The following is a 22877-nucleotide window of genomic DNA, read 5'->3' as shown; positions in this document are numbered from 1 at the left end:
CCTTCACCCACTGATGGTCTAAGACGACTCTGAGAGTAAAGGCTTGAAGCATGTCACAATATATACTTTTCCCAACCCATCCCATTGTTTTTGATTAGTTCTCACAAGAAGAAAACTCTTTTTGTGAAGTCCGTACTAAAAGCAATGAACTGTTTCATGTAAAGTAACACTGGGTGATTTTGGTAATAGGTTGTGCCTTTAGGGTCTTGTAATATAAATTGTGAGCAAAGATTTTCTCAAGTTCAGAAAAAAGAAGTTCCAGTTGTGTAAATAATGACAAAGTCTGGTTCTAGTAGAAACAAAATTTCACAAATAAATGCAGTTTCTTACACACAAGGAGTACACTCATCACGGCACAACAATTTTGGTGGTGTGGGCGTCACAACTCTAAGAAGGAAGAACACTGACAGATAAGATGCTAAATAAAACCAAGCATATGTGGGATCTGAAAGGAGGACTACACACACGCACACATGCACACACAAAAGGAATGAAAAGAAAAAAGCATGACGGGGGAGGAAAGGAAGAATAAATAAACCACATAAAAGAAAGCAAAAATCTTAGAAAATTAGGAAACTTTGGCCAACGGAGCCCTCACTTAGAATTTGTCTTCAGCACACATTCATATTTATTGTAGAAATAAGAATATAAGAAGTCTACATATGCAATGTTAAAATGCCTCTGCTAGTTTCATGTTGGTCACAGTTTGCAACTTCATCCGTATCAATTTAGAAAAATTTCTCTTTCATTTTGAATAGTAATTCCTTGAGGTAGAAAATTGCCTGACCACATTTTATTTAGGGGAATTTATATAAATAAAATCAAAGCAACTACCTATCCCAGGGTTGTTATGGATGTTGGGTTTGTTGTTTTTGTTGTCAACCGTACATAACCTAAATTTCCAGAATTTTGCAGGCTTGAATCACGTTTTTTTTTCCAGTGTATAAAAGCATCCTGGGAAAGCAACACTGGAAACTATATAATGTTTCCAGCATGCCTAAAGTACCATTGTCTTTAACTAGCCAAGATGTGATAATGACAATAACTGGTACAATTCCAAGTTGGTTATAATTTATAAAGTACTTTCATGTGCATTACCTCATTTGTTTCCTTCGACAACCTTCTGATGAAAGTAGGGCAGTTAGCATTGCCAGCTGAAGGCAGATATTCATTACATTAACATAGTCATTATAGCAACTTAAAGGCAAGAAAATGTACTTTTTTACAATTAAAATAATAAGGTAGAGGTTCAGTTTTACACAAGAAATTCATATTTAAAATTTTTTAAATGCATCATGAATCCTGTGTTTGGAAATTCTACCCTTGAGGTAACATGCTAAAGTTCTTGGAAGACTCGAGGAACAGGGAAGGTGTTGAAGGGAATCAGTCATCTTTCTTTCACCAAAGCTCTTTAACATGAACTGGCGCGGAGGGAGGGCAGGGATAGGTTTGTAGAATAGAAGATCCAAAATTAAGCTGCCCTCACTTTTGAGCCCATCATAAGAAATAAGAACTCCCTCTCCCATGCCAACTCAACACACGTAGAAAAGGGTGTGCTGGTCTCTGTTATGCTGACACACTGTTAAAGAATCAGTTTGAGCTTTGAATTTTGGAAAATTATTCATAGATCAATTCAATTTACTTTTCACTTTACCTACAGCTGTAGGGGAGAATTATTGTCTATAGCCACTAATGCATAGATAAGACCAACATACTTCCTTAGCAAAATGTGAAATATTACAGCCATTTAAAAGCTTAATGTGAATATAAAGTTTTCATTCTGTGTGTATTTTACCTTTCTATCCTGATTTTTTTAGTATCTAGTTTTGTGACATAAGACAAAACTTGAGCCTCTAAGTCACAGAAAGAACTGAAAGTAATGATCTCAAAGATTAAATAATGAGAAGCTTGGAAGAGACAAGATGATGAGATAGAGGTCAAGGAAGAGTCTAAATAGGATATGAAGAAAAGAGAATGTTAAAACCAGAAGAAAAAGACAATGAAGCCTAGTCAATTTTTAGGGGACTGTTAGTTGCCAAAGGCTACAAAGTGTCAATTAGTGGTTAACTGTCATACCAGTTCAGATAAACAATCACCTATTATGTGTCAAGCCCATTATTAAGAAACAGACAGGCACAGGTAATTAAACTAAGGACTCTTCATTCACATACTCTAATGGAAGACAGGAGGTAAATAAACAATTGTGATAATGAGGTAAGAACTAATAGAGGTGGATTAGTGCTAATAGAATAGAATAAGCCAAATTCTGACAAAGGTGTTCAGAGAAGGTATTGACTCTTAAAAGGTGAAAAACAATTTACTGGTACAAAAGGCAGGCATTAAAAAGCAGAAGAAGCTGCACATGAAAAAGTATAGTGGTATTAAAAATACAGTGTTGAGTGAACCACATGCAGTTTGATAAGATAGCACAAGAATATGCACCTTAGAAAAGTGGTAAAAATAACATTAAGGGAAAAAAAAGAGGTTGAGTCAGATCATATTATAGTCTTATATTTACTGCCAAGTAGTTTGGTGGAGGACAGTAATTTTGTTCCAATTCTAGTTCCTCTATATAATAAGAACATAAGCAAATTACTAAGCCTCTGGGGGCTCCTAGGTCGCTCAAGAAGTTAAAGCATCTGATTCCTGATTTTGGTCCAGGTCATGATCTCAGGGTCCTGAGATGGAGTCTCATGTGTCAGGCTCTGGCTCTGGGAGTGAAGTCTGCTTAAGAGTCTCTTTCCCTCTTCCTCAGCCTCACAACCCTCCTTCCCTCCCTCCGTCTCCTGCTCTCTCTCTCTTAAAAAAAAAAAAAAAAAAACTACTAAGCCTCTGTTTTTCATTTTTAAGATACAAAATCATGTTAACCTCAAAGATTTTGAGGATTAAATGAGGTAGTTCACATAATATCTTGTCAGAAGAGTCCTATCTTTATTAAGGTCTTTGCACTCTCATCCCCAAGACAGCCATGGGGCAACGCTGGAGGAAGTAAAAACATCATTTCAACAAATATTTTGAATATCTACTATGTGTCCTAACCTCACTTTTAAGGAGTTTAATGTAGGGGATGAAACTGACAAATATATGGACAATTTCATTACAGTAAGGGTGACAATGGAGGCAAATCACAGTACTTAAAAAGGTTACAAAATTACAGCAGTGAGTACTCTTTCTAGCAACTGAGACTTGGAGAGATGAGGAACAGAACTACACAGAGATGATGGGAATCAAGAAAAAGTGAGTTTTGTTTGTTGTGTTACTGGAAGGAAGAGATGTAAATTTGTAAGTTGAAATGGCCATCGCAAAGAGATACTGAAAACAGTGCTGTGCTGATGTTAATATAGAAAAGTTAAAATAAGAGGCCTGCTATAATGCTTGCATCTGAAACAATTCTGAGTGAGGTATTTAAAGTCTCATTAAGGTAAAATTATTCTCACCTGTGCTGTTAATGACCCCAAATTCAAATGAAATCAAGTTAAGGCCTGACTCTGACCAACTAAACTTAATGCTGATCTACATTTATAGATCAGCCCTAGCTACCATAACTTGAGAACTCGGGACATTTGTGGGTAACTATCTTGGCTTTATTAGGTAAATTAAGATATCTGGTTGCCTTAGATTCCATCACATTTAAGGAATAGTGAAATACTCTTCAAAACTAAGGTACTGGAACGCCTGGGTGGCTAAGCAGTTAAGTGCCTGCCTTCGGCCCAGGGCGTGATCCTGGAGTCCCAGGATCGAGTCCCACATCAGGTGCCCTGCATGGAGCCTGCTTCTCCCTCTGCCTATGTTTCCACCTCTCTCTCTCTCTCGGTCTCTCATGAATAAAAAAATAAAATCTTAAAAAAAAAAAAAAGAAAAACTAAGGTACTAACATTATGTATAAAAGTCCAAGAAAAGGAGAAAAAAGAAAGTCTGAATGTATGTGGCAACTGAACAAGAAAAGAAATGGACCTGGACCTGTAAGATGTGGACTGGATCCTCATATGGCTTTAACAACACCTGCTGTGGGATTTCAGGCACATCTCAGTCTCAGTCTCTGTCTCTGTCTCTCTCAAAGATGAGGATAGAGTCCCAAAATGTGTCTACATTTTATCTGATTCTGAATTTCTATTATTCTACAACTATTTTGCTCCCAGACATAATAAAACCTAAAACAAGTTTTTATTAAGGTACTCTCCAAGGCATAGTTTTTTTTTTTTTTTTTTTTTTTTTTGCACTTTAAACTCAAAACATTTCAAACTGAGCTGATTTTCAATTAAAACTTTCTGGAAATTTGATCACCACTGAGGCATCAGGAACTTACTTTGGCAGATAATTATTAAGTACTACTTTATTGTTTAATATTTCAAAGGAATTTGGGCACATGTGGGCTAAAAAGTAACATTAAACTATTACTGGCAAAATTCCTAATTGGAAGAAACAGTATAACTAGTGGTTAACAGCATGGATTATAGTTTAGATTGACTTCAGTTTGAATAATGACCATGACACTTAGTCACACTGTGACATATTTAATCATGTTTCCTCATCTGAAAATGGAGATGATAAGAATAAGAATATTTAGTTCATGTGAGTGGCACTTCCTGAAATTACGACGGCTATACATAGCAGCCTTGGCTATAAGGTTTATGTAGAGATTAAATGAAGTGTTTCTTATAAATTATGTAACACTATAGTTAACACATGATATGTACTTAATATATGTTACATTTTCCCCCACCAATACATTATAACTTAATGTTTTGATGCAGACATGACATGTCCCATACTATAATATTAAACCTTGTTGTTATTCTTAGCCACTGATAGTTAAAGACTGATAGAGCTTAGTTACTACCAAGTATAATGTAACTATATTGCATAGGGCAGATATTTTGAGCTATGAAGTTCTGGCTTTATGAAGTTTGGCATTCCAAATATGTCATTTAGAGATACTGGACAAATAAGTCTTTCATGCCAGTCTTTTTTGAATAACACTAGGCACCACTTCTGATGGAGGAAAAAGATACAAACAAAGATACATTAGTATATTTTTCTTCTACTTACGACTTTTGAAATATCTTAATTGCTTGAAAAACTAAGCTAGATGGAATAAAAGAGAGCCATTTTTTTCTTCAACTCATAAGCAAATCTAATTTTCTTTCTAACCATTTCACCTTGGTGGCCTCCTTTTGTATGACACACCATTCTCCTCTAACTTCTGAATTTTTGTTAGTTTGCTGTTGGCAGGGACAAGGTCGCAAATAATAAAGACTTTCTACTGAAATCTGCTTTTCCCCTTCAATGAGAGGAAGCAAAGGCATGAATATGGCACCCTCATAATGATTTAGCTGGGGCTTAATGAAATTTTCATTACAACCTGCTGTTCATTTTAATGGCCTTTGAAAAACAATGGAAAAAATAGCTTGGGGGAAGAAAGGATTTTTCTGTGGCATATATTTGTGAGCTTAACATTTAGTTCCATTCACCCTATCTCTGGTCTCCTCATCGTCATATTGCTGCTCTCATCACAAAGCTGTTACAGTGTTTTGTAATGTTTGAGTGTAAGTTCTGTAGTTCTTTTGGTTAAATTTATTCCTATTTTATTCTTTTGATGCTATAGTACATCACAGAGCTATGATCGTTTGATACTATATACAGTATCATTGTTCTAATGCTTAGATGATGTCAGGTTTTAGTGGCCATTCTCATTCCCAACCATATCTATGATTAATGGAGTATTTAAAGTCAATGTAACTTTCTACTTACTATTGGGACTTTTACACATCTCCCTGGATGTATTTCCCCATTTTTTTTCCTCTTTAGAGTTAAATAAACTATGGTCAACATTCTGTTGTTTTCCTATGATATGATTTTCTGCTTTTCTATATTTTTACTTAAGAACATCATATAAGGGGATCCCTGGGTGGCTCAGTGGTTTAGCGTCTGCCTTTGGCCCAGGGCATGATCCTGGAGTCCCGGGATCGAGTCCCACATCAGGCTCCCTGCATGGAGCCTGCTTCTCCCTCTGCCTGTGTCTCTGCCTCTCTTTCTCTCTGTGTCTCTCATGAATGAATAAATAAAATCTTAAAAAAAAAGAACATCATTTAATTGAAATACATAATTGCTGCTTGACATATCTCTCAATTGTTGCAGCCATTAAATAAACAGGGTTGCCATGGCAAATTTCTTTATCAATGAAAGTGAGTACATTTACATTTCTGTGTATTTGAAGCACAGGTTTAGGAATACTGTGTATGTAAACATAAATGCATCTTAGTGGTTTCATTTATATATAAAGTATCTTTCTGGAACTCAGGCTTCTACATGTTAGCCATGTTCAATTTAAATTCCTGTCTTCCATAAAGACTATCTGTATATTTTTCTCAATATCTTTATATCATTCCTTAGCAAGTCACTCTTGAGCTGAGCTTTTAATATATCTGTAGATGGAAAAGTTCAAAAAAGTTGTGGGAAATACAATAATGAGACAATATAATATCCACATTTAATAGTGATGTTTCTTCATGTCAACTCTCTGCTGTGGATGCTCCATCTGCTCCTTTGCTTGCATAGCTGTTTCTAGAAATTATATTTTTCTCCTAAGCTCCAATACCTTAAATGGGAGGCAATGTCTACTGTCTTTTTTTCCTTTTGGTAGTTATTCATTTGGATCTGGCCTGTCTTATACCTCCAAATTAAGAGTCTGTGCAACTACTTGAAAGCCAACATGACACACTGGAGAAATAGCAAGGTCACACACCAAATTTCCATGGAGAACCTCATCTAAAGATACCCTTCCCCCGCAAAAAAAACCAAATTACTTTGTAATGCAATATATAATACTATAGTGATAGTTATTCTTAGACCTTAGATCTGGCCCACAAACATATCTCAAACAAAAGTTAAACAATAATGTGCAAAGGAAACACTTCCTTATTCATTACATGAATCCAGCATATCTACTAAAAAAAAATCAGATAAAATATTGCATTAAAAAAACAGCAAAAATAAATAAATAAATAATAAATTTTAAAAACACAGTAGCTATATACTAATATCTCTCATGAACATAGATGCAACAATCCTTAATGAAGTACTGGCAAATTGAATCCAATAATATATATTATAAACCACAACTAAGTGGAATTTATCTGAAGTTTGCGAGGTTGGTTCAACATTAAAAAACCACATCATAAGAACACACTAAAGGAGCTAGAAAGTATTATGCTAAGCAAAATGTCAGTCAGAGAAAGACAAATGTCATATGACTTCAATCATATGCGGAATTTAAGAGACAAAACAAACGAGTAAAGGGGAAAAAAAAAGAGAGGCAAACTAAGAAACAGTCTTAGCTATAGAGAACAAACTGATGGTTACCAAAGAGGAGGTGGGTGAGGGATAAATAGTTAGTGAAGATGAAAGAGTACACTGTTGTGATGAGCACTGAGTGATATATGGAGATGTTGAATCACTATATCGTACACTCAAAACTAATATTACACTGAATGTCAACTAATGGAAATTTCAAATAAAAATTTTAAAAGGTGCATCATAACAATAGATGAAAAAATTTTGACAAATTTTAATAACCATTGATGGTAAAAAAAAAAAAAAAAAAAAAAAAAAAAAAAAACTTTCAGGAAACTAGAAATAGAAGGGAATTCCCTGAACTTGAAAAAGAACATCTACCTAAAACCCACAGCTAATATTTCAATGATGATAACTTGAAGCTTTCTCCTTGCAATCAAGAACAAGGCAAGGTTGTCCCATTTTACCATTCTTATTCAACACTGTACTGGAAGCCACCTGATGCAGTAAGACAAGAAAAGGAAATAAAAAGTGTATTTCTTGGGAAGGAAGAATTAAAACTATCTTCATTCATAGATAACATGACTGTCTATACAGAAAATGTAAAAAGTACACAAAAACACCTGGAGATAATAACCAGGTACAGCAAGGTCACAAGATATAAGGTTAATATACAAAAGCTAATTGCTTCCCTTTATACCAGCACTGAACAATTGGCTCTGTGCTCAGTGTGGATTCTGCATAAGACCCCCTTCTCCCTTTGCCACTCCCCATCTCAATTAAATAAATTAATAATATAATAAAATACAATATACTTACAATACTGTATGTAAGTGTAACAAAATATGTACAGGATCTATATGCATAAAACTTTGAAACTCAAAAGAAATCAAAGAAAATCTTAATAAATAGAGAAATATTTTGCGTTCATGGATAGAAGGACTGACTGAATACTGTTGTCAATTCTTCCCAATTTCCCAGGAAGTAATTTTATAGATATAAGGATTAATTCTAAAGTCCACAGGAAAAGGCAAAAGAGGCAGGATAATCAACACAATACTGAAGTAAAACAACAAAGTTGGAGGATTGACACTACCCAACATTCAAGTGATAGCAAGTAAGACTGCAAGATGTTGGCAAAAGAATAAACAAATGGATCAATGGAACAGAATATAGAGAGCAGAAGGGAGATCCACACAAATACTAATCTTTGGTGAAGGAACATGGGAATTCAATGGAGATGTGACAGCCTTTTCAATAAACGGTGCTGAAACATCCAGATGCAAAAACACAAATTAGACACAGAACCTAAATCTTTTACAAAAATCAGCTCAAAACAGATCACAGACCTAAACTGTAAAACACAAAACTGTGTAACTTCTAGAAAATAACAGAATATAAAATCTAAATGACATCAGGCTAGGCAATGTTTAGCTACAGCATCTAAAGTATGATCAACACAAGAAAAGAGGTAAGTTAGACTTTACTAAAATTCAATCTTCTGCTCTGCAAAAGAAAATGTTAAAAGAAGAAGAAAAAAAAAAAAAAAACACAAGCCACAACTTGAAAGAGAATATTTGCAAAACACATATCTGATAAAGGACTTGCATCCAAAATATACGAAGAACTCTTAAAACTCAACAACTAAAGAAAGTCTCAGTTAATAAATGAGCAAGCAATGTAAACACACAAAGACATACAAATGACAAATACATATATGAAAAGATGCTCAACATTATGTGTCATCAGGGAACTACAAATTAAAACAACAATGCGATGCCACTGCAATCCAATCTGAATGGATAAAATCCAAAGAACTGACGATATCAAATGCTGGTGCTGGTGAGGATATGGAGCAACAAGGACTTATATTCGTTGCTACTGGGAATGCAAAATCTCACAGCCACTTTGGAAGACAGCTTGGAAATTCTTTATAAATCTAAGTATAATCTTACTATACATTTCAGCAATCATAGTCCTAGGTATTTACCCAGTTGAGCTGGAAACTTATGTCTACACAGAAACCTTCACATAAATATTTATAAAAGCTTTATTCTTATTAACCAAAAACTTGAAAAACCTAACATGTCCTTTGATAGGTGAATGGATAAACAAACTGTGATGCCTTCATACAATGGGATTTTATTCAGTGCTAAAAAGAAATGAGCCATGAACAGACAAGAAGGAAACTTAAATGCACACTGATATGTGAAAGAAGCCAGTTTGAAAGACTACACACTGTGTGATTGCAATGATATAACATTCTAGAAAAGGCAAAACTACAGAGATAGTAGAAAGATCAATGATTGTCTGGAATTCTAGGGAAAGAGGGAGGGATGGATAAAGAAGGTACAGGGGATTTTAAAGGTTATCAAACAACTGTTCTGAATGACACTGCAATGGTGGATAAGTGGCAACAGGAATTTGTCAAAATATGTAGACATGTACAACATAAAGACTGATTCTTAAAAAAAGAAGACTGAATCTTGATGTAAGAAGATTCTATAAGATTATTTGGTAATTTGAGTGATACCAAGAGAAAACTACAGAAATAATTTAATCATATTACAAATGTATGGGGAAATCTCCCTGAATAGAGTGGAAGAAAAATTACTTAAGTAACTTTGGAAATAAATGGAATCTGTGAAACTAAAGGCAAAAGGAACTGCATGTAAGTACTATGCCCTATTGATGAAGATGTATCCCATGGTAATATCAGTTAATAATCCCGATACCGTTATATATATATACACTGGAATTGAACAATAAGTAAATGGATGGTGGGTGATCAGATCTAGGTTACTAATAGTTGGGGTGGGAATGTACAAGGAATGAAGCTGGAATCTGTGTGGAAACAGATTACAGTTGCAGACAGTAGTAAGAACTCATGTTTAGCTTAATATATAGACAATTAATTAGACTTAGAAATATTTATAGATATGTGTGTATACAGGTTAGTACACAAATATATTCCCTTGCTTTGTCAGGCAAGAGGCCCTAACATAAAGAAATGATTCCTTATGGGCAAAGAACAGACCTTGTATCCAGATTTGGCCTTCTAATACTATTCTCTCATAAGAGCAACCAGGGCTTCTTAGAGAAATGATTGATTCTTGAACTGGAGCTTGAAATACACAACATGAGTCTGCAGCACTTTATAGTGCCAGAAAGTAAAGAAGTACTCAAGAAACAATGACCCAGAAGCACAGTGGTATGTCAAAACGACATAGAAGTCAATAGAAAGAGCTTCCAATGGCCAAAGCTGAAACAATATGAATAACAAAATAAAGCAGAATTGGATTTTAAGTCAAAGTATAAAACATCCATGCTCTCCATATTGATATAAATAAATGATTGAATAAATCAATAATCGTTGGATAAGACATAAATGTCCCATACAGAGGCATTCCAAATAAATTATGTAGAAACTACTCTGATGGAGGGGGAACATAACTCCCTACTCCTTAAATGTGGGTTGCACAAAGCACCTTCCTTCCAAAGAGTGTGGTATGGAAAGGGGCAGGGAGTAACTTTACAGTGGAGTACCCTGACAAACACTGTATCAGCCAGGTGATTAAGGTCAGCATCAAATTCATAAATCATATAGAGAGTATGTACCTTTGATATGCTGTTACAATAAGGTACTTTACCTTGGAATCTTCCTCCCCAAACTTATAGTCCCCGTTTAGTCAAGAGAAAACCACCAGATAAATCCCAACAGACGGACATTCTACAGCATACCTGAACAGTATCCTCAAATCTTTCAAGGTTATCAGAAACAAAAACAGTCTGAGAAACTGTCACAGCCAAAGGGAATCCAACGAGACATAACAACTAAATGTAACATGTTATCCTTGATGGCATCCCAGAACAGAAAAAGCACACTTGAAGACTAATGGAATTTGAATAAACTGTGGGCTTTAGTTGATGATAATATATGACAATGTAAAAGATACAACATGATTTTAAAAACGTAAAATTAATCATGTAAAATTAACAGAATATGCAAAACTAAAAAAAAAAAAACACATCATGAGGTTAAGAGTTGTTATATCAGAAAGCTACAAATTTAAGCAATTTTCCTTTCCCTTTCAGTTTTTATGGTTTTTTAAACAATTCTTAAATAAGAAGACAGTATTTTTAATATCAAGAAAAATTCCAGCACATTAAAAAAAATTTGTCTAGGTCCTCCTCAAAACCCCATTTTTATCTCCATGTGGATGAAAGCCAAAAGTCTTTGGCTGACTAGATTATCTCTAAAATTCTTTCCAACTGTAAGATCATGTGAATTACATAAATTATAACTAAAATCCATGTCCCAGCTATGCATCTGGTAGGGACCCAGAAATATTTAATTACCATATGACTCCCAAATATACTGGTTAACATACATTTTGTGCCATATATACTCCTAATTTGCCAGTGTCCTAACAACAGACTAGAAATGAGCCCAACCGAGTGTTACATAGTATAAATGCAGTATATTTTTGGTGTAAAATATGTCTTTTTATGTCAGTATTTTTTGTTTGTTTGTTTGTTTGTTTGAAATTTCCATCTGACTTTTAAATAGGAGGCATGTTCTTACGTGTAATGTGGCATCCAAACTTAGGAAGAACACAGGTTTAAGTAGGAGGTGGAAACATCTATAACATATAGGGTGACTATCAATTATGCACAAATTCTATAAACAGTATCAGCTGTTTGTTTGCTTTAATCCTAAGATTATTTCTTGTGCATACCTCCTATAGGCTGCTGTCAGTAACTATTAAATAGATTTGGAAGATGAAATCTTAAAAGAAAGGCATCCTGGAAGTTGAATAAAAATGGGAACTTCAGCATAGACCACAGAATTAGAGCATCAATAATTTTAAAATATAGAATAGACCCAACCATATTAATTTTGGACTATACCAGAAAGAGACTAAACTAAGGTAGCACAAGATGCATTCATGTATAAAGGTTATACAATTTAATAAAGTTGTAATATGGCCTTGGGGACAAAAGCTGAAGATGAACAAGCTAGCCTGCAGATATTTGGGATGTAGGTGGTGCCTATTCTGGGCTCCGCTGTCACATTCTATTCTTGAATCCTTAAGTTTTACTCAACCACAACTTACCCATGTGTGCAAATGAGGAAGACATCACAACAGAAATTAATGATTTAAAAAATTGGGACAGATGTATTGAGATGTTTCTGGGGGGAAAAAATCTATCCGTCTTCACAGCATTAGGTTTCCATTTTGTCCCAATTTGAGTATAAGTCAAAAGAGAGAACTAGAAGTTAAGATCCAACTATTAAAATCAGGAAACAGCAACCACTTTGTTTCCTTTTCTAGCCTTTACCTTCTGGCTCATTTTTGATGAGCTCTTCCATTTTCCTCTGCTTCAACGTGTCAACAACGTCAGCTAAGCTGCCTTTGCGCCGTTCGGGAGTTCCTAGGGCCGTGCTCGACAAGGACTCACCACTCTGCCTCCCACCTTCTTCTGCTTTCTGAGGTGAGGTAGATGAGTTGTGTGGGGCAAATGAAGACATAACTTTATTGCCATCAACTTCCTGCAAGAGAAAGCAAAGGAAAAAAAAAAAAAAAACTTGTTTGAAATTCAGTGAGCTTTTTTTTTTTTTTTTTCTAAATTGCTTACGTGGCTTATTTAGCTAAAACATGAAAAAGTGAAATGTCACTCTGCAAGAGTAAGATAAATAAAGAAATTTAAAAAAAAAGAATGCATTAAATGTACAGGCTGGCACAGAGTGAGTCAAAGATCAATTCACTGAAGAAACAAAAATATGGAGACCCTCTCCCTTACGCCTAGAACATGGCAATAAAGCCTTCTACAAAGCCTATATTGATTAGATGTATTTTTTCTGCTTTTCTTTGAAAGTCTTAGATTTTCCTATGGGCATTATATGCACCAGTCATCTGGCTCAACCTTCCTTAAGATATCGTAATATTTAAACAAGTAACATTATGCACTTCACTTTTTGTTTTAAATAGCTGCCTCTTCTTGATGGTTGCTCCTAATTAAAGCAGGGACCGTTTTTAGTTCTCCACCTCCCTCTCATGCTTTTAAGAAAGCATCAGCTACACAGGTTATTTTGACATCAGATAGGAATATTGAAAGCTTATTTCTGCTTATGTCAAAGTTCTTTCCAATTTCATTTGTTACCCCAAGCATTGTTTCTGTCAATATTCTTTCCTGTTTTGCACTTTAAGCTTCATATGCCCTATAAAATAAAGTTTCTTGCAATCTTTCCCTCTTCATAATTGTGTATGTGTATGAAAAGGATTTATTCTATAATTCTAAAATTTAAACATGTATTTGTGTTTTTTTGTTATTATTATCTTCCCCATCATTTCTTGACCAGCCTTAGTCATCTATCAAAATACTTGGGGTATCTTTTGTCGAATAGGCATTAAATTGATTTTTCAGACATCTACAAGAGGAGTGATATCGAAATGATTAAAAAAATTAATTTTACTACTTAAAGATTTTCTTTTTATAATGTCTTACTTCCATAATCCTTTGACTACCCACAAAGCATATCTCTTCCTAAAAATAAAATTGTATCCTAAGATCTTGGAGGAAGTTAGTCTCTAAGTGTATTTCTTAATTGTATAATATTAAAAGTTCCCATTAAAATATATTTGAGTGTATACACATCTAATATTCAGGATAATTCAGGATAATATTAATAGATGATATCCCTGTTTATACATTTCTTTTTTTTTTTTAATTTTTATTTATTTATGATAGTCACAGAGAGAGAGAGAGAGGCGCAGAGACATAGGCAGAGGGAGAAGCAGGCTCCATGCACCGGGAGCCTGATGTGGGATTCGATCCCGGGTCTCCAGGATCGCACCCTGGGCCAAAGGCAGGCGCCAAACCGCTGCGCCACCCAGGGATCCTGTTTATACATTTTTTCTCTAAGATGTGTTAATAGGATGTCTTGATCCTAGAAAAGTGATGAATCACCCTGATTTGATATCTAATGTTTTAAAAGTTAATTCTAATATATTTGACTATTTTAAAAATATACTAAGAATACTTGATAAAGTGGTCATTTTAATTTTTAAAAATAGAAATGTCAACACGAACATAATCATAATCTGTTTATATGATTTTTTTTTGTTAATAGATAATAGTGAATACAAGGACATTGGCTATGGTGCAAGTGTCAGCTCTTGGCTGGGGTTAGGAAATGTGGAGAGGGATCCCTGGGTGGCGCAGCGGTTTGGCGCCTGCCTTCGGCCCAGGGCGCGATCCTGGAGACCCGGGATCGAATCCCACGTCGGGCTCCCGGTGCATGGAGCCTGCTTCTCCCTCTGCCTGTGTCTCTGCCTCTCTCTCTCTCTCTCTCTGTGACTATCATAAATAAATTAAAAAAAAAAAAAAATTTTTTTAAAAAAAAAAAAAAGGAAATGTGGAGAAAGTAAAAGTAAAAAATGTGTGCAAACAAAATCTTCAATATTATAATTCCACACCCAAAATGGTTTCCATTTCTTCCACACATTACAGAATATGTGGAAAACACTAGTAGGTGTTGAATGAATATTCTTTAGACAATAGTTTCAAACATGAATCTTCGCTTATAATGTACTTGGATTTAGAAGTCAATATGCATAATGTAATCATTACAAGCCCCTGCAGACTAAGTGAAGGTACACTTCTAGAATTATTTATTTAAAACCCACACATTAATACAAGCAAACCCATAAATAAACACATACATGCACACACACACACACATACACACACATCCCCGACAAGAGCAATCACAAATCCATTCAGTAAACTAAGGAATATTTTTATGAATGGCCCATAATACACATTAGCTCAGATTCATGTTCAAACCAGAATATAATAAAACCTCGGTATTCCCACAGATTTTTCTTCTCACTTATTTCCAGGGTCAGGTGGAAAAACCCCAATGTTAGCTTCACTTTGAACATTTCTATTCTATACTCTGTTTTCACATTATATGATGCCAAAATTAACAAACAAGAATTTGGCAGCTAACTTCATTTTTCATAACTGAAAATTACATATATCTTTCTATAGCATCTTCAGTAGAGGGTTAAGACACCCAAATTGTATACCATCACATCTATTAAAATATCTGAAAATATTTCAAAATAAAGTAAGATAAAATAACATCCCTTTTGCATATCCCTAGTTTTTATACATCTTGCAAAAGAGAAGGACATGTTTTAAAGAATTTAACATCATTTCACAAGTTTTCTAAACTCAGTTACACAACAGTATTAAAAATTATCACTGCAATTTCATGCACAAGTATTTTATCTTATCACTATTTCACCTGTCTGATTACATTTCAGCCTCTAGCATTGTTAATCCCTTTAAGAGTAGTTGTATGTAGCTAACAGATGTTTCAGTGAGGGACTCCATTGTTCATTTGCATGGTGAAGAGCTTTTTAAAGAGCACTGGCCCAGTCTTTAGTCAAGAAAATCCTATAGCTTTCGGTTTCTTCCCTAGGATTGCATTTATGATACCTAAAGTAACGACTGCATTTCCTCTTCACTTTGCTGGTAGGTGAACATCCAGAGAGTCTACTAACAAAGTATTAGTGGTCCACACCATAAAAAAATATATTTCATCAAGTTTTTGTGAGTGCTGAAGACCAGCTTCAGTATTTTTCCATAGAGTTTTCAGAACTGTGATATATGATTTCTAAGGTCTAATGATAAGAAAAGGTTCTAAACTTTTAGAACACAGCTGATAATCTTCCTTTGTTACACTTCAAAAGGCTTTACCTAATCCTGCCCCCTTTGTCACCTTTGGAGCTATAAGACAAAGGAAGAGATCTCCCTAGTGTATCTATCTTTATTTAAATAACTTTCAAAACAATTCATTCTTAGACTGGGTGCAGCCACTCTGGAAAACAGTATGGAAATTCCTCAGAAAGTTAAAAATAGACCTACCCTATGACCCAGAATTGCACTAGTAGGTATTCACCCAAAGGATACAAAAATACTGAGTCAAAGGGGCACATGCACCCCAATGTTTATAGCAGTTTTATCAACAATAGCCAAACTATGGAACTATGGAAAGAGCCCAAATGTCTATCAACTAATGAATGGATGAAGATGTGGTAGTTATACACAATGGAATATTACTCAACCATCAAAAGAGCAAAATTTTGTCATTTGCAATGAGGTGGATGGCGCTAGAGTGTATTATGCTAAGTAAAATAAGTCAGTCAGAGAAAGACAAACACTATATGATTTCACTGATATGTGGAATTTAAGAAATGAAACAGATTAACATAAGAGAAAAAAAGAGAAAGGCAAGTCATAAGATAAATTCTCACAAATAGAGAACAAACTGAGGGGAGGTAGAGAGGGATAGGTTAAATGGGTGATGGGTATTAAGGAGGGCACTTGTGATAGAGTGTTATATATAAGTGATAAATCATTAAATTCTACTCCTGAAACTACTATTACACTATATGTTAACTAATTAGAATTTAAATTAAAAATCGAAACAATCACATTCTTAATTCATTCTAAATATAGCGTTTTACTATGAACACTTTGAGAAACATATTTCAACATTAATATCCAAATTTTAGTTTAGATAATGTGGTGATTAAGAAGAGCTAATTCATTTGAAAAAGGAGGTTATATGTGACTCAATCACATATATATGTCTCTTTCATTGTCCAAATGAGATTTCATTCTTGACTTCTAGCCTCAAGAAATACATGATCATATTTACTTTTCGGTCTTATAAGCTCAAATCAAATTAATACAGGGTAGCAAGAACATTACATTTAATAGTCTGTCTATCCAACTATAATTGGTAAGAGTAATAGCCAATATTTGCTGAATATTTACTTTGTGTCAGGCACTATTTAAAGTGTGTTATATGCATTAATTCAGTTAATTCTTCTCACATGCCTAATTATGATTTGCATTTCATAGCTGGATAAATTGGGGAACATGGAGTGAAGTAAATGTCTGAGATTGTATGATTAATAAAAGATAGATAATCACCTCCAACTTGTTGGGCACCAGAGCCCTCAACCACAGTGCTTATATTACCTCTCCTTGAAAACAACAACAACAAATACCTAAGTATGTCTATGTCAATGTTATAGGTGTAGAAGATGTACTGTCATCTGCTGAATAATTATGAAAAGGATAGGGTTTTGCCCCCAATATGTTCAACTCATAAAGAAAAAAATATATAAATGCATTAAAATTAATCTAACTGTATTCTAGACTTAGAATCCATCTAAATATCCACTGGTTTATGCCATGTTAAAAATAAAGAACCTTAAAATTTAAATAATTATTTAATCCAAACACAGACCTGATCTCTAAGCAACTATTCAAAGTGATGACGCTCAGTCATTTATGAGTTTTTAATCTTTTTTATTTTAAAGATTTTATTTTTATGGAATCTCTACACTCAACATGAGTCTCAAACCCACAACCTTAAGATCAAGAGTTGCACATCACACACTCCACTAAGTAAGTCAGTCAGGTGCTCCTTAACCTATCTTTACAAAATGTGTGGGCATCTCTAGCATCCTTTCTAGTACAACAAAGTTTTGAACTTAGACAAAAAAAAGTACAGAAAGTTTAGATTCTCTTTAACTAGATTTTCATTAATGCAAGTTCATGAATTTTGGTATTGAATAGAGGTAGTACATAATGAACTACAGATACATACAGAAAGTGCTTTGGTGCTGAACAAGTTTTAATATGGCCACGTTCTTCCATTAACGTCCTGTTTTTCTAAATATCAACAGGGAGGGGCAAAACAAAGTTTGAAAAATAGCTTGAAAGCCATATTATTTGGTTGAAATGGGTAAAGGCATGCAAATTTTCCAGTTATAAAATAAATAAGTCCTGGATATGTAAAGTGCAGCATGGTGACTATGGTTAATAATACTGGTTGTGTATCTGAAAGTGCTAGGAATGTAGATCTAGAAAGTTCTTATCACAAGAAAAAAATGGTTTTGTAACTGTGTGTTGATGGTTGTTAACAAGACTTACTATGAACATTTCACATTATTTATAAATATTGAAATGTTACTGTGAACCTGAATCTAATAAAATGCTGTATGTCATATCTCAATTCAAAAAAAGCTATATTATTTGGCCATTCCTTAGATTCTTTTAAAAATAGGTAAAAATATATATTATCACAGATGTTTATTTTGAAACTAAATTGCACTACATGTAACCTACTCTGTCAAGTTAGGAGATGCCAAATTTAATTTAGAACAAGAAAACAATACATGATTATTGTGTAAAAACTCAATTATTTTTAAGGTCTTATTGTTTATGGTAATTTTTCATAAAAGTTCTGCATGATACCCTAAATCAGTAATCCTTCTGGATTATAGATACCTTAATAGTTATAGATGCTTTCCCAAACACATATGCACATGCATACAAGAAGACACAAAACCAGGCAATCGCATGCACAATTACATATACAGTCTTAGAGAGTTAGTTTTCTACCTTCAGAGTTCCAAATGTGAACTTCCTCCATGAAATCCTCTAAGAGCTCTTATAAACCATAGATTCCAGGTTAAGAGGCTCTGATCAAATATGCATCTTCTCAGAATTGCAGTATAAACTCATCAATATATATATTTAGATGTTTTTAAAAAGATCACAATATTTGCAAAAAGAGCCTCAACTGTAGATTGCATTGATGCTTTATTCAGATAAACTTCACTAAAGATATATGTTAATAAATTAAACTTTTACCATTCTTAAAATAAGCATTTAGAAGAGATTAGTATTTTAATTATACTTTAAAGAATAACAAACACATTGAAGAGAATGCATTGCTAATGGTGATCATTCTTCTTATTCAGTAACCACCTCGTGGTAATGCACACATAAATTTGAAATAGAAAGCAGAACAAATTGCTAACTTTTATAAATGAATATACCATTTGTAAAAGCATACCTGGTCAATTTTCAACTATGAATTTTCCTGAAAACAGAATGTAAACATATGAAGGATACACTGAGGCAAAAATCAATCCTTAAAAAAGCTCAATAGAAAACATTAAGAGTCTTTCTTTCTTTGGTTAATGTGATCAAATCCTAGGAATAGGATATGGTCAGTTCCTGAGACCTATAAAGCAAAAGTAAGAACTTACAGAGAGAGATCTCTGAAGGCTGTCTGTTATACTTGTGATTACTGCTGGTGTTAAAGCTATCCAATATAAAATCTTTCCTAAACTTTTGCTAAACAAAACAAAACAAAACAAAACAAAACAAAACAAAAACCCTGCATGATGTATACTTAAGTCTAGTGGTTCACAAAATGAAAACTAACAGAAGCATTTTGGGGGGGCTATTTTCATAGTTAACTACAGAGACAGAGCTTATCAGAACTTCTCACCTTATATACTGTAAAAAGCCACTGATAATACCTTTGTATTATTTGCTGAATTTTTTAAGATCAGCAATTCTTTTTTTATTTTTATTTTTTTTAAGATCAGCAATTTTTAATGTTTAAGTAAGTACAAGATAGTAGATAGTAGGGCAGCCCTGATGGCGCAGTGGTTTGGCGCCGCCTGCGGCCTGGGGTGTGATCCTGGAGACCCGGGATCGAGTCCCACGTCGGGCTTCCTGCATGGAGCCTGCTTCTCCCTCTGCCTGTGTCTCTGCCTCTCTCTCGCTCTCTCTGAATGAGTAAATAAATAAAATCTTTAAAAAAAAAAAAAAAAAAAGATAGTAGATAGTATCATCCAGATATTAGATGAGTGGTTCATAAGTCTATCCAGTGACCAGTATATATATGTATGTGTGTGTGTATATATATGTAGCTTTTTTTAAGCTCCCTAGGGGATTATGACCATAAGATGCTGGTTTTGTAAGAATCCAAAGTCAGTTTTTAAGAAATGCTTATATTTTATATTTTTCAATATTTTATGATACTGAAATTCCTGAATATTAGTACTCTCAAACCTTCAAATCATTAAATTATTACAATCTTAAAAATAGACAGAAATTCTAAAATACTCAAATATTTATTAGCATCTTTTTGCTCTATAATCTATGGAAGGTTCTATACTCCATATTTTGCTTAGTTCTAATTTTTAAAGAATACTGCAGAAACCTTAAACATTCATCTGTCTCTGTAATGCAGATACAATCCACTCTTGGGGCTGATCTAATATTTTAAATAGTGACAAGCCTCATCAAGTTTAGGTGAAAGATTATTTTATATAAATGGCTCCATTATATTTCAAATATAGGATCTAGTCTATATTTCAAAGATTTTTAATGTATTTTGGACAGTGCAAATAGAAGCTGTTTGATGTTTCTTCAAAGCCTAAAAATATGGAATCTCTTAAAGATTCTTTCCCTGTGCAATCGGATGGAAATTCAACAAAAGTCTAACTTGGTTTGCCTTTTTTTTTCTTTTTTTGCCAAGCACTGAGATGAAATGTTAGCATAGTCTCGTATTTAATTATTGATCAGAAAACTAAATAAACATTTAAAAGCGTATTTTATCTTACAATGCATTCACATGGGACTACACAATACAAGACATGTGATTTATATAAATAAAATTCTCAAAGGGTAGTCTGGAAGCCAATATCACTGGCATCACCTGAGAATATACATTTTTCTCGGGCATCACCCCAGACTTTCAAAATCAGAAACTCAGAGGGTGAAGCCCAACAATGCGATTTAACAAGGCTTCCAGGGGAGACTGATACTCAGTGAGTTTGAGGACTATTGGTATAGGAAAAACTCTTAAGAGTTGGGCAAAGAGGGAAATGAGGAAAACCTGCAGTGGTGAATAAAGCAGTCATGAAAGTGATAGAACAGAATGGATTTGAGAAGAGAGCTGAAAGGTAACATTGTAAGGGGGAAAGTGGGTGGTAATGTAGGGCAGGGAGAAGAGTCAGCAACCATGCGGAGCTAAGAATGACCAATACATGTTGGAGGGAAATGACATTGACTTAATTTTTTAACATCCATTTTGGCACATGTTGAAACAAGCTTATGTTTGTTGATTCCTACTAACTATATGGATTAGAAAAATCTTGAGATTTATGTCAAAATTGCATTGTGGAAATAGATGGTTTTAACAAATGCACTAAGAAATGGAATTCAAAGAACCAACTCCTGGTTCTGTTGATCTGTTCCACAATTCTTCTGGTCTCGATTTCGTTGAGTTCTGCTCGAATCTTTATTAACTCCCTTCTTCTCTTGGGTGTAGGATCTATTTGCTGTGTTGGAGAGGATGCGGAGAAAAGGGAACCCTCTTACACTGTTGGTGGGAATGTGAACTGGTGCAGCCACTCTGGAAAACTGTATGGAGGTTCCTCAAAGAGTTAAAAATAGACCTGCCCTATGACCCAGCAATTGCACTGCTGGGGATTTACCCCAAAGATACAAATGCAATGAAACACCAGGACACCTGCACCCCGATGTTTATAGCAGCAATGGCCACGATAGCCAAACTGTGGAAGGAGCCTCGGTGTCCAACAAAAGATGAATGGATAAAGAAGATGTGGTTTATGTATACAATGGAATATTACTCAGCCATTAGAAATGACAAATACCCACCATTTGCTTCAACGTGGATGGAACTGGAGGGTATTATGCTGAGTGAAGTAAGTCAGTCGGAGAAGGACAAACATTATATGTTCTCATTCATGTCGGGAATATAAATAATAGTGAAAGGGAATATAAGGGAAGGGAGAAGAAATGTGTGGGAAATATCAGAAAGGGAGACAGAATGTAAAGACTGCTAACTCTGGGAAACGAACTAGGGGTGGTGGAAGGGGAGGAGGGCGGGGGGTGGGAGTGAATGGGTGACGGGCACTGGGGGTTATTCTGTATGTTAGTAAATTGAACACCAATAAAAAATAAATTAAAAAAAAAGAAATGGAATTCAAATTTATTAATGGTTTAATCTGATATATAATATAAAAATAACACAATGATAAAAGATTTCCTTGTTTTTTAAACCAGTGTCCTATTTGCCATCTAATTTAATTCCAGTGAGTGAAACCAAAACTTAAGGGCAAATTTTTGATTCAATAAGAGACTATACAAATAGGAAAAACAGTTTTGGAAAATCTCTTCATTTGCATGTGGATGTTACATGGGCAGAAGTGTCTAATGGTTGTTTTTTAAATACTCCTTCAGAATCACATTTACCAAGAATCTCAGAAATGCTGCATTCAAGAATAACTGTATGTTTTCATGTGCTCTCAAAACCACTTAATAAGCAAAAGTGGCATTTAGAGAATTCTAATACATTAACTAATAGAACCTGTAAAAACAAAGAACATTTTGTGCTGTGACAGCCTCATTATCTTCCTGATGATGATTTCTGTGCTGTGTCTTACTTGTGTTTAAACAATCTAGCAAGTACACTTTAAGACATTTGATGATCTCCTCCCTGAAGGCTCAAAGGTCAACCATAAGCTGTTTCTAAATAAGAATTAGACTACACATCAAAACACTTCCAAACACACTACAATTGTGAATTATATAATACTATTTTAAGAAATAAAGAAAAAAACATTTATTATAACTAGCTGCTAATTGTGTGTAATAATTTATCTATC

At 34.3% G+C, this 22877-nt stretch overlaps 1 protein-coding gene and 1 long non-coding RNA gene across 32 annotated transcripts in view; one reads left to right on the top strand and one right to left on the bottom strand.

The window, feature by feature from the left end:
- The window catches only part of SOX5 (SRY-box transcription factor 5), a 996739-nt gene that overhangs the window by 287772 nt on the left and 686090 nt on the right, over positions 1 to 22877 (bottom strand). For all 31 annotated transcript variants that reach the window (XM_072798660.1, XM_072798680.1, XM_072798683.1 and 28 more), the window contains one exon: positions 12637 to 12847. In XM_072798660.1, the coding sequence (XP_072654761.1) occupies positions 12637 to 12847 (211 nt within the window). The remainder of the gene's footprint in view (positions 1 to 12636; positions 12848 to 22877) is intronic.
- LOC140617362 (uncharacterized) lies at positions 2132 to 22036 on the top strand. The gene is made up of 3 exons (XR_012017606.1): positions 2132 to 2214; positions 12630 to 12789; positions 21518 to 22036. It is a non-coding gene; the product is annotated as an uncharacterized lncRNA (long non-coding RNA).

The sequence above is a fragment of the Canis lupus genome, chromosome 25 (assembly GCF_048164855.1).
Source record: "Canis lupus baileyi chromosome 25, mCanLup2.hap1, whole genome shotgun sequence".
Classification (NCBI taxonomy): Eukaryota; Metazoa; Chordata; class Mammalia; order Carnivora; family Canidae; genus Canis; species Canis lupus.
Note: the sequence above shows the minus strand (reverse complement) of the source record. Positions and strands in the feature narration are given on the sequence as shown.